This window comes from Pundamilia nyererei, unplaced genomic scaffold, assembly GCF_000239375.1.
Source record: "Pundamilia nyererei isolate P.nyererei 1_Seehausen unplaced genomic scaffold, PunNye1.0 scaffold00186, whole genome shotgun sequence".
In the NCBI taxonomy this organism is placed as follows: domain Eukaryota; kingdom Metazoa; phylum Chordata; class Actinopteri; order Cichliformes; family Cichlidae; genus Pundamilia; species Pundamilia nyererei.
This window is the reverse complement of record NW_005187587.1, coordinates 662701-674426: the sequence shown is the minus strand read 5'-3', so window position 1 is coordinate 674426 and position 11726 is coordinate 662701. Positions and strand designations below refer to the sequence as shown.

Sequence of the window (11726 nt, the reverse complement as noted above, 5' to 3'; positions counted from 1 at the left end):
AAAAAAAAATGCATCTAACGGTTAAAGTCTTGCTTTTTTTTGTTCTAGCTGTCATCTTCATAATCCACGTTACTGTCTGCAGGCTCCATGTCATCTCTGGGCTCCAGTGGAGGCGGCTCCCTGCTGCAGGTTCCAGGAGCTCTGCCAGCCATCAGTCACGCTTCACTGGGGTCTGGACGCAGCTCAAGGCCAATGATCTGCCTCAGCACATCTCACAGCATCGACAGGCACTCCTCACACAGACTCGGCTCAGCCAACAGCGTAGAAGGATACAGGTTTAGCCCCACTCACAGAGCCAAGAGACACAGACTGAACTCAGCTCACAGCATAGATGGATATAGATTCAGCCCAGCGCATCGCATCAACAGACACAGACTCAGCTCTGCTCACAGTATGGACGGATACAGGGTGAATCCGGATCCCAGCGCCGAGCGGCCGAAGCTCATGTCCAGCCACAGCATAGACAGGCATCCGTCGCTCAGACTGAGCCCCACGCACAGCGGCGGCGGCAGGCGTCCTTCTTACTGGCTCAGTCCCGAAGACAGTTTAGACAGAAACAAGTTGAGCCCCTCCTACGTCCCTGACAGTTCAGCCATGAGGAGACCAGCATCCTTCCGCGCTGCAAGCAGACAGTTAAGGAGACAGGTGTGTTTTTAATGATGATGATAGCTGAACACAAACACACTGCAAACCTTTTTCAGCTCAGTTTAGTTCAGTTTTATTGATAAAGTATCAAATCACAACAACAGTCGCCTCAAGCTGCTTTATGTTGTAAGGTAAAGACCCTATAATAACATATCTGCTGGGGGTGAGGAGAGGAAGACAGTTATATTAGTTTAGTTCTACAAGTTTAACAGTTTCCCTTTGAATCAATTAAATAAGCCAGGTGAGATTCGAAGGATTTAGATGGTGCTTTTTAATTTTATGGGAATGAATCGGAATCAAAGAACGTAAAGACAAGCTGAGAGGTTAGAGGGCATCTCTCCAAAAAATTTAAAATCGCAACGTCTGCAAACTTTGAAGTGGGTGGTAGTTGCTTATAATCAATTTTGGGCCCTTTTTGTGTTTGTAAGGAACAAAAAATTATCTAAATGTATTTTTTAGTATTCCATCTTTTGCTCCAGGTTGATCTGCAGCACACAAGCCTACACGCACTTTACAACAGTCTGCGATTGGCTATCTCATAGTGTTTGTGAATGTGCTGTGTCCGCAGGAGGCCGTGCGCCTCGACTCTCTGGATCAGAGTTCAGCTGACGATCTGGCGGAGCCCCGACTCACTGTGCCCGCAGCCTCCTCCACCCCGCCACGGCAACGGTCGTCCAGCGTTCACACAATGAAATATGCGCACTCGCAGAGGGTCATCTCCTGCAGGAGCCACAGCCGGAGCCACAGCGATACCGCTGCACAAGAACACGTACCTGAGCAGACAGCCTGTGGCTCTCAGCCAGAAGCAGATTTTGAGAAGAGTTTGAAGGTATCAGTTCCACTCTGTGACTCCAGAGCAGCCAGCCCCGTTCCTGGCTCAGACCCCGCCCCGCAGCCAGATGACGCTGACGCAGAGGTCAGCTGTATTAACAGCTCTGTTCACTCTCACACGCAACCTACCAGCTCCCCGCACAAAAGCAGACACCTCACCCCGAGTCCCGGGGAGCACAGGAGCCGCCTCAGCCATTCGGTGTCCCCGGTTTCAGGCAGGAACAGGAAGCAGCGAATGAGCCCGCCGCCCAGGGAGGAGCCAGTTCCAGTCGCAACCCAACTAACTGACAGCAGCGCTGAGCTGAGGAGGCGGACTTTGTCTTTTGACGCCACAAGCCTCTCTCCTAATCTGCCGGAGGGAAGTTCTGTGGAAGACTAAACAAACCTGTGATGGGATTGGTCATTCTTTGAAGTGGAGGAGCCGAATGTGCTGCTTTAGTGCACGAGAGGGACGGGAGCCGCGGCCGGAAACAGGATTATACCCGTCTCCTGTCCCGCCCCTCGCCTCTTGCACTCACAAGGTTTTCATAGGTTGTGTGAGCAGGACTCAGACTGTGTGTGTACTGAGTGTGTATGTGTTCAAAGACTTGGACCCCTTTTGTGCCGAATGCACACGAGATGCACACAAGAAGAAGTTTCCTTTTCTTCTCTCATAGTTCTAGCTTTAGTTCACTCATAGAGTCACTTTGCAGCTATATTACTCAAACACTAACCCTCCCCCTTGCTTGCTCCACTCGCTCATCCTTTTCCTCGCACCTCAAGCCCAGGTCAGAGTACAAAACTACTCTGAAGGTGCACTGCAGGTTAAGTTAGTGACTGGTCTGCTGTTTTACACAAAGAGACCACACAGCTGGGGCTGCAACTACCTGTTAGTCCACACAACATAACCGGATCACGGTAACGTCTAATCACATTTTTTTCCTCTGTGAAAATACCAAACCCAAGGCACTCGATTCTGTTCATCTGGTTGCAGCTTTTTTTTTAATGGGATAAATGACTTTTTCAGCCATCCAAGTGACTGAAGACTGTTGAATTTCCACATTTTTGAATGTCAAATGACTGAAGTTGTCAGTAGGATTAGTGATTAAATGTTTTTCCCACTGAAAATGCAGCATCCAGGTGAACAGAGTAGGCTGTTCTGGGATTTCTTTACCCCGACAAAAAAGACCAAACAGCAGGTTGTCAGTTTATTATGATTTTGGATCAAGAGGATCAAAGTCATTTAAGTTCTTAGGCTACACACAACCCAGTTTGATCTTAATGAAATAGTAAAATCATTGAACAATATAAAAGAAAAACACCTCAAAATGTTCCCCTTTTGTTTCAGTGTAAAGACATACATTCTAAATAGAGTCGCATGTATGAAACCATCTATTTACAGGACAGATGATGAATAATCCTAAAGAAAATAAGTGATTTCAACAATATGTCTCAGTCTTAGTATCACCCCAACTCCTTGACTTAACCACCTTACCATGGTGTGGTACAGCAGGCTAGGAGTAATGTCTTAGTAAGTAAGAAAAAGCTGTAAAACTAACAAATCTGATGAGTTAGCAGAACCCCTCGCAGCATTGCTGCTTGAAAATGTATCCGTCAGTTATCAATATCAAGAGTTGCCGACTGTTTTCTTTTGACTAACCCTTTGATCAACAAGCTGTTTCAGCTCTCATTCAGTTAATAAGATCTGATGATTTTCCTAATTTGCAAACCGGTACTTGAATAGAATTTTTCCCCACTTTGTTCTCTGTGGTGCAGAAATGACAGTTTATGTTTACAAATGTGGTTTTAAGCAGTAGAATTACAAAACGTAATAAAAAATAATAATAATTTGTAACTGAACACCTGCAGTATGTGAATGGTGCAGGCACAATGCCGTTTTATAAGAGACTTATACCTCCACAACAGTAATAATGAATCCTGTACAGCAGCTTGTTGGATATATTATAATAGGAAATTTTATATTAAAGATAGTTTTTGATTTTCAATATGATTCATCTTCAGTTTTTTGGTTTTTGGAGGGGTTTTTTTCTTCATTCATCACGGCCTACAGTAAACTTCTGGGTGTCGCTTGATTGCTCATGGCCTGAGAAAACCTTGATGTCTTGTTGATTTTTGGCCTGTATGCACCCGACCCTGACAGCCTGAAAAATCAATCCGCTCTTTGAACCTTTAAGTTAAAATCATGTAGCGTGACCTAGGCCTTAGTAGTTTCTACCTCGCTTTCCCCCCGATCCCACCCACTCAAAACATTCAGTCAGCTCCGTTTTCTCACAACCCCCCCTCCGTCTTAGTATTCTCAGGGTAGAGGTAGTTCAGACACAGCTGAGTGTGGTGCGATCAGAGCTTTGCGGAGTTAGATTGCCCTCTGCTGGCCCCTTAAATTTGAAGAGGTGATTCAGACAGACGCAGATGTAAAAGAAGGGCTTATTCAGGTGACATAACAATGCGTAAAACTTTGTAGAAAAGGTCAAGAATCTATTTTATTAACACAGTGGGTGGTAGGAGAACTACAAAGGTGAATTTCTACACTTTTGAATGTCAATTTATCTGCTGGTGATGACGAGGATGGATGATGAGGGGTGCCAGTTGTAACGATTGATGATGATGGTGGATGATGCAAATGTTCATAATGCCGTTTAATGTTCCTGCATATTAATGGAAGCGGGGAATGATACAAAGAGAGGAGATGATTGGACAGTGCTGGAATAAAACCACTTCCTGTCTGACTTTTATCTGACTCAATAACCTTTCTTCTAATTCTGTCCTTTCCTCGTGTGTCAAGATGGTAAAAAGAAACAGAAGCGGAAACATTCGCAGTCTTCAACACGTGCCTCCTAATCTAAAAATAATGATAACACACAGCAGCTGCCTGCTGCCGCTAATGAATTTAACCACTCTATGGCCTTCTTCCAGCAAATGGTGATTAGTATGCTAACACGTCCCCGGATCTTTGTCGCAACACATGATTATTTTCAAAAAAATGTGTTCTCATGTTGCAGGAAGCAAAGAAGTTATTTAAAGATAATGGAAACAAAGGCAGACTCTGGTGGTGGTAGTAGATAGATTTTATTTTCAAATACCACTTCAGCATATCACAATAAAATATTGAATCACATGAATATTTCACACTAAAACACCATAGCATACAAAATGCATTAAGCAGTCCTGCCTTTATTCCCCTGCTAAGAAAATGTAGCATTTTCTGCAAGGTCTGCCTGGCCTCACTCTTTTTGCTCACAATCTATTGGTCAAACCGACCTTCTGTTTGACGTTCAGCCAATGGGAGCTCACGTGTCAGCAGGGCAGCTTGTGATAGGCCAGGCTGACTGAGGACAAACAGAAATAGATAGCTACACAGCTTCCCTGTCCTCCATGTTTCCTTCGCTAAGTTATCTGTTAATAAGGCAGATGGAGCACCATCACTGCATCTACATCTATGTTAATCTGCACTTCACCATATGAACATGCAGTCAAGGCGTGAGCGTGTGTTCTTCCAGGTGTATGTACATGTGTTTCCAGGTGTGTGTTTGGGTGTGTGTGTGTGTGCATCTGTTTCCAGGTGTGAGGGAGTACAGCGGTGTTTGCGTGCGCCGGTATCTGTGTGTGTGCATGAGCAGAAGACGGAATTCTTGACACAGACAGTTACAAATAACTAAGCTGAGCCAGCAGTTGCCATGGTGATAACATATCACGCTTCACATGACCCAAAATCCTGCCAATCCCAGGAGAGGACGGAGAAACCGCTCAACAGTGAGGCAGGAAGTTGTCCATGTCGTGTACATCTCGTCCTTCTCTCCCTGAGTGTGTGTCTCTAGAAGGCAGGAGCCAAGGGTCTCTGCTGTGTGAGCTTCTGGGGGTCCAGGGTTTCAGTGAAGGGCGGAGCTTGATAGGGATTTGTGGTAACTATGGTAGCGCCATTGGCAATAGGGTATGGTGTAGCTCGAGTGTTGCTAGGGATGGGATCCAGGTGTTGCCAGGTGAATAAGTTTGAGTTACTGCCGGTTAAGAAGCGTCTCAGCGCACTCAGCGTCAGCACAGCCTGTTAGTAACACACACGCAGACACACACATGTTAACGGTTAACACTGTTAATCACACGCTGAGTAACACTCTGTTTGTAGAGAAGCCTGCAGATGTGCACGGGTTGGTTAAAGATGCAGTGACGAAAAATGGACAGAAGAAGCACGAAGGTGAAGAAGAAGAAGAAGGTTTACACCACTTGGGATTAAGTGTTGTGCTTTTCCATTACGCAGTTTCAGAGTCTTCAATGAAACAACAGCGCAATGTAACAATATAAAAACCTGCAGAGCTGAAAAATCAAACTGCAGTTCCTCGAGTGGCCACTCGAAGCTCGCTCCCAGAGTGAGACACTCATGTTAAAATGCCCAACTTTACATCAGAAATAAACATGTTTACAGCCTGCTATACTATGTTTTGGTCTCCATAGCCAATTTACCTCCTTAATAACATCGCAATAACAGTGAAGGTATGAAGGCTTAAAATTATGTGTGAATCAGGCCATATTTAGTCTGTGCTCATCTGTGGTGACATTCAGGTATTTTATTTGCATGTTATTTAACACCATTTAGCAAGTATCTGTGACTGTGTGACACAAAGTCTATGTATGCAACTTGATGACTAGGCTGGCTAACATTACCTGATACCTCAGCAATCCACCTTCTCATAAAAATACGGTTGATTCTGAAGTCTCACAAAACCCAGATGATGACAGATATAATGCTAAACTAAACTCTTTAAACTAAAAGCTGCTCTTATTCATTGAGTTATGGACGCTATAAGGCTCATTTGACAGAATGGGACCGCTGCGTTAATGGTTTTACAGAGGAAAATAAGTAATATGTTAACTACTTAAAGCCTGGGCTATTTTTAAAATTATATTTACTTAGTGTATTTAGTGGTGAGTCGGAAGAAATTCTGTCGTAGGTAGATGCAAGGAAACAGTGAGCGTTAAGTATGGGCAACATATGTTGAACAGGAAAACTGAAACGAATGCAAACAGAGAACCTGATATTGCATTTGCAGGCGACTCATAAAATGAATCCAATATACAGGAAATCGAACAACATATGAATGTTAATAATCGTTGTGTGTATGTGTGACAGTGCACATGCAGACACATAGACATAAATGCGCTGCGATCATTATTGTAAGATTATATTTATTTGTTTTTATTAAACCCGAGTGTCTCCTATCACACTGAAACTGGGCATAAAACATGCATTTAATTATAGCAGTGTTAGGCTCCCTGTCACTCACACTGTGCCTACAATTGGAAACCTTCTCAAAATGCCTCAGGTTTCATTTTAATGACAGATGAAATACCAAGTTCTCACACCCACACTGGCTCTACACTGGGATAACAAAATGGAAAATTCATCCCAGTTTCCCCAGTTTAGTGTCACAGTGGGAGAGCAGTCCATCCCAGCTGCTGCTAAAAGAACAATTCAAAGTACTGAAATCCTTCTTTGTACTGTTATAGACTACTGTGCATCTGATAAAACCTCAAACTCAAGGACCTGTGACTTAAGCGAGACACTAGGCTGTTTATCATCATCTCACACAGACCCTCTTTGGTTCGACACAAGGTTATATGCAGATTTAACTGCTTTCAAACACAAGCTTCCTGTCAAAAAAAATGACAGCCTTGAAGCCCAAACAACTACAAGGTGTCACTCGCTAATCATGTTTAATGAGTAATGCCCTCCAGAGAGTAGCTACAGCCTGAAGACGACCGAACCTTTAATATGATTGTTTGCCACCCGCTACTAACCCTCTGCAGGGGAACAATTGAGTCCTTTTCAACTTAATGGTTAATAAATGACTCGACAGACTGAAAAAGTGAAATCACTTCCTTGACACAATTAGAGCTTATCCGATGACAGTGAGATGAATGGCTGCTATAGGTTGGTGTTAAGCTAGTTTTAACAGGCTCTACTGAGTCACCAGGGGATAATAAATGAGCTAACTGTCTCAGTTGAAATATATTCTTGCAATGTAGTTCTCAGCAGTGAGATGCTTTGTCAGCAAAACTACACAAACACACACACGGTCAAACAAGCACCGACGCCTGGAAGCTGCCCAGGTCAACCAAGTGTGTGCGGCAGTGTTAGACTTGAGAGAGGGCCGGGGGGGTCGTGGGCAGCAGCTGCTCGACCTCCGTGAAGGAAACGCTCTTAAATGTGTTCATGGTCAGCAGACACTGATAACCCTGAAAACACACACGCGAGCATGCAGGTGATCAAATATCAGATGATGATGATAACCACATGCTCACAGGCGTGCAAAAGACAAAGAGGGCAGTGGGAATCGACAGGTGTAAGCATACACACCCAGGAGAGGATGGAAAAGAAGCAGAACGCGATGGTGGCTCTGGCTGCGTCGGAGCCCTGCGCCAACGGCAGCTCTTCCGGAGAGGTCGCCTGCCACTGATTGGCCAGAAAACAGAAGCCGACAAACCACAGGAAACATGCAATACCTTTGAGGAGAGGAAAACAGGCCTTTTAGATGCAGGGTCACTTCATAATTACCACATTTTTCCCAGTTCGACTTTTTACAGAAAAAAGTGTCTCCAGTCTATTTGAGAACCAGAAAAGATGAATTTTGTCTCCTTTCATGTTAAAGAGAGATTCTGCTCTCTGTTGTTTTTCTGACTTGATTATGAAGCAAATTGTAAAAGGCAAAAAAGAAAGAAGATTATACTCTATTCATGTTTTTTTCCTTCTAAAAATATATTTAATTCCTTTGATGTTCTCAGCTTCTCTGCACTGAAGGCTTCAGATAACTATTAAACATACGAAATCAAGTTTCAGCCGCTGAATTAACAGGTGTCATGGGCTACGTTTAGTGCAGCACTGCTCACAGTGCTCACAGTAAGCATGATATATGATCAATAGTTTTAGCTGAGCGTTATTAGTGTGCTAACATTTCCTAATTAGATATAAACACAAACTGTTAGCTGAGGAAGGACAATCATTAGTCTTTGTTTTTCATATTGGATAGATTGAAAATGTGTACTAATGACCACGGACTGAATCACCAGCTATTACAATTTATCCCAACAGCAACCTGAATGTGTGCTAAATTATGCGCTGTTTCACTCAACACCACAAAGGTGAAGCTCATGCTGCTGTTAAAGAAAAATCCTTTCCTTTAAAACAGGGGTGTCAAACATAAGGCTCCGGGACCAGAATGGCCCCACAGTAAAGTACCAATCCAGCCCACTGGACAATTTTGGAAAATATGAACTGTATTTTCAGATGTTTTATAGCTTTTATGAATGACACAGACCTCCACCATGGACATTAAATGACAGAAATCTTCATGTTTCTTGACCATCTATTAAAGCAACACTTTCTGTCAATTACAAAAAACCTCCTATTTTACAATCACAGGACAGTTTACTCAATGAGCTACCACAATTTTTTCTGTAATTTTTACACATTCATTTCTTGCATTTTAAGCCTAAAGAGTCATGCTGACAGATTTCTTTCATTTACTACAGAAGCATTTTTTTAATTACATAGAAAGCCTGATGTGTATTATTGAAACTGCACTTCTTTTACTGTCTTCGGGCAGGACTCAGGCTAGCTGCCAGTGTTCTGCTAAGCTAAGCCAAGTGCTGGCTGAAAGTAAAGATGTGCAGTTCCCAGAAGATTAAAGAATACAGTGTTATATGCCTGATATTTAAATGTTGTTGTTAAAATGTTTGAGATTTGGCTTTAATACTTTTGTTTTGCCTATTTGAAACTGATCGACTTGCCGCTTGAATTTAAGGGGTTTAACAAAAGTGTTGTATTTAGGATTCAGGGGTGTAAAAAGTAATTGGGCAAGCCAAGATAATTTTAAATATAAGGATTTTCTGCTTTGTAAATATCCAAAAGATGATGTCTAGCACATGTACCTCAAATGCTCCTGGACCTAGCTCTACGTTGTGTGTTACGATATTCGGCCTGTGATAACTGTGTACCAGAAAAGACGAGATCCAGCAGGACCGCACGTTTTCTGTCCCTGACGCTGCTGATGCTGGGAAAGTAAGCATCCAGGATGAGAAAAAAGATGCTGCCGAGGAAACAGGCCACGCCCACGGTGACACCGAAGTTACAGGCGTCGGCGTTGTTGTTGAAGATGCAGAGCAAACGCTCGCTGCCGATGTTGATGTAGCCTTCATTCACAATGCAGCTGAACACCACGATGGAGAAAACCTGCAGGGAGAGACGTGTTGGCCGGTTTATTACCTGACACGCAGAAGAGAATTAACTCACACCGGCGCGCCAGTGCCATGCATTCCTGAGGTTGAGAGCTCAAAGACCAAGGATATCCTTCTTCTCCACAATTAGATGATACTTTAAAAGGGTTATGTCGCCCAAATTACAACAAAAACAAACACTTGTGCCAGTTACTTAAATGTCATCATGTGACACACCGTGCAGAAAATGAACTCCGATATAAAAGGAAACAGAAACTGAGTAAAGATAATACCAAGTAATAAGAATGGGATTTCTTTCAAAGACAACTGGTTTCTCGAAGCACTAAGAATTTTCCTTTTATTTATTTATAAAACACAAATTGAATCATTTGCCAGAGGTAGATAAAACTGTTAGTTTTTAAAGCACCCTTGTTTAATGAATCTGTAGCCAAATATCAGGAGCTACCCTAAAATCCTTTTCAGTTAGACAAAGAAGTGTCATGGATGAGCTTTGCAGGTTTCAGCTACACCACTTTTGTATTGTGTGATTGTAATTCAGCTTTACACTGTTCATTTGGTCCACAGAGATCTCATATGTCATTAATACTTCTCAGGACTAGGCTCAAATCATAGTTTGGAGACTAATGGTGAAATCATTCAACTTAATGTCTTCTTTCATACAGCGGGTGCTAATTGGATAGGTCAAAGAAAAATGGATGGATAGAAATAGAAAAGCAACAGTGACTAGCTGACATATGATGAGCTGAATTATGAAGGACACACACGGGAAAGGAGGGCTGGCGTGCTTTGTTAACTAGCTCTGCTTTTGCTCATCTGTAGCACATTGCCTCCTGTGCTCCTGAAATGTTGTATGGCAACGTGTATGGTGACTCACAGCAGCACAGCACAGAGAAAACAGAGGTGTTACGTTCCGGTTGGGGGGCATTATTATCCCCGAGCGTTCACATTAGCTCCATCCAGACACAAAGAGGCAGCCCTGTAGCCTCTGTGCCAGAGGCTGAAATGATGTGAGCGCTGTAAAAGCTGAAATTCAGACACTCAGCCTTTTGCAAAAATAGCCCACTGGTGTAAAATGCAGACGTGAGTGGATGAAACACCGGACAGATGTAAGTGGGAACGAGGCAGAGAGGGGGGCTGCAGGTAGGCCTATCCATTGATGAAGATACCCACACAGTGCAGGGGAGGCTTACCCACGAAAGCAGTCTGAGGACGGTGCGGGGATGCGTGAAGAAGGCGACCGGATCGAAGGCGACGCTCCCGGCCTTCCCGGCGCCGTACGCGCCCGCTGGCTGCATCCCTCCGGCTTTCTGATGCCTGACTCCAGCCGAGAGAACTAGACGAGTCGGTGTGAGCTGCGCGGAGCGGCGGCGTCCTACTCCAGCCTCCGTGTGAAGTCACAACGCGTCACCGCCAGCAGCTCGGCACAGGCTGCGGCAATATAACACTCACCGTGACTTCAGCTTAACACCGATATGCTGCGTGGTTTCTGGGTGTCACGCCTGTTTACCCAAAATATCAACGCGAGCTTGAATATCCTTATGTAATTTGTTTATTGCTAGAAATATGTTAATATTATCGATAACATGTGTACCTTATTTTTAAAAAAATAGCGATAAACCCATGTCAAATATAAATATATAATAAACCAAATAATAGGCCATTTATTTTTGAATAAATAAATAATAAATCTGAAAAAACTGCATAACGAATTATGACAGAGTGAACTGAACCCATGTTAAAGGGAATCTCTGCCCTTTGTTTGCTCCTCCTGGCTCACAGATTGCAGTTTGTTGCATTTATACATGGATAAAACCTCAGCACAGCAGCCTATCACTGACATTTCTGGACAACGTCGTCTATTCACCTCCACAAAACTTTCATTTCGCGTGCTCACGACGTCACCGCGTTGCCTAGCAACTGCCCAACAACTGTCTAAAATCACAGGCCAAACAAGCATGTAGTCTTGTTGTGTCCTTAAACAGGGGAACTAGTGAGGAGAGATGAATGAATGATACTGACACACA

General features: G+C 43.5%; 2 protein-coding genes across 3 annotated transcripts in view; one reads left to right on the top strand and one right to left on the bottom strand.

Annotated features, from left to right (window-relative positions):
• LOC102216182 (voltage-dependent T-type calcium channel subunit alpha-1H) overlaps positions 1–4185 on the top strand; it is a 60135-nt gene extending 55950 nt beyond the window's left edge. For both annotated transcript variants that reach the window (XM_013914314.1, XM_005746976.1), the window contains 2 exons: positions 83–645; positions 1214–4185. In XM_013914314.1, coding sequence (XP_013769768.1) covers positions 83–645; positions 1214–1855 — 1205 coding nt within the window. In that variant the 3' untranslated portion in view covers positions 1856–4185. The remainder of the gene's footprint in view (positions 1–82; positions 646–1213) is intronic.
• A 349-nt stretch (positions 4186–4534) lies between these two features.
• On the bottom strand, positions 4535–11210 carry LOC102215883 (synaptogyrin-3-like). The gene is made up of 4 exons (XM_005746975.1): positions 10893–11210; positions 9463–9697; positions 7826–7971; positions 4535–5515 (listed from the first exon to the last, which is right to left on the bottom strand). Exons 1-4 carry the CDS (start codon positions 10995–10997, stop codon positions 5288–5290), a joined length of 714 nt encoding a protein of 237 aa, XP_005747032.1. The 5' UTR covers positions 10998–11210; the 3' UTR covers positions 4535–5287.
• Positions 11211–11726: the final 516 nt, after the last annotated feature.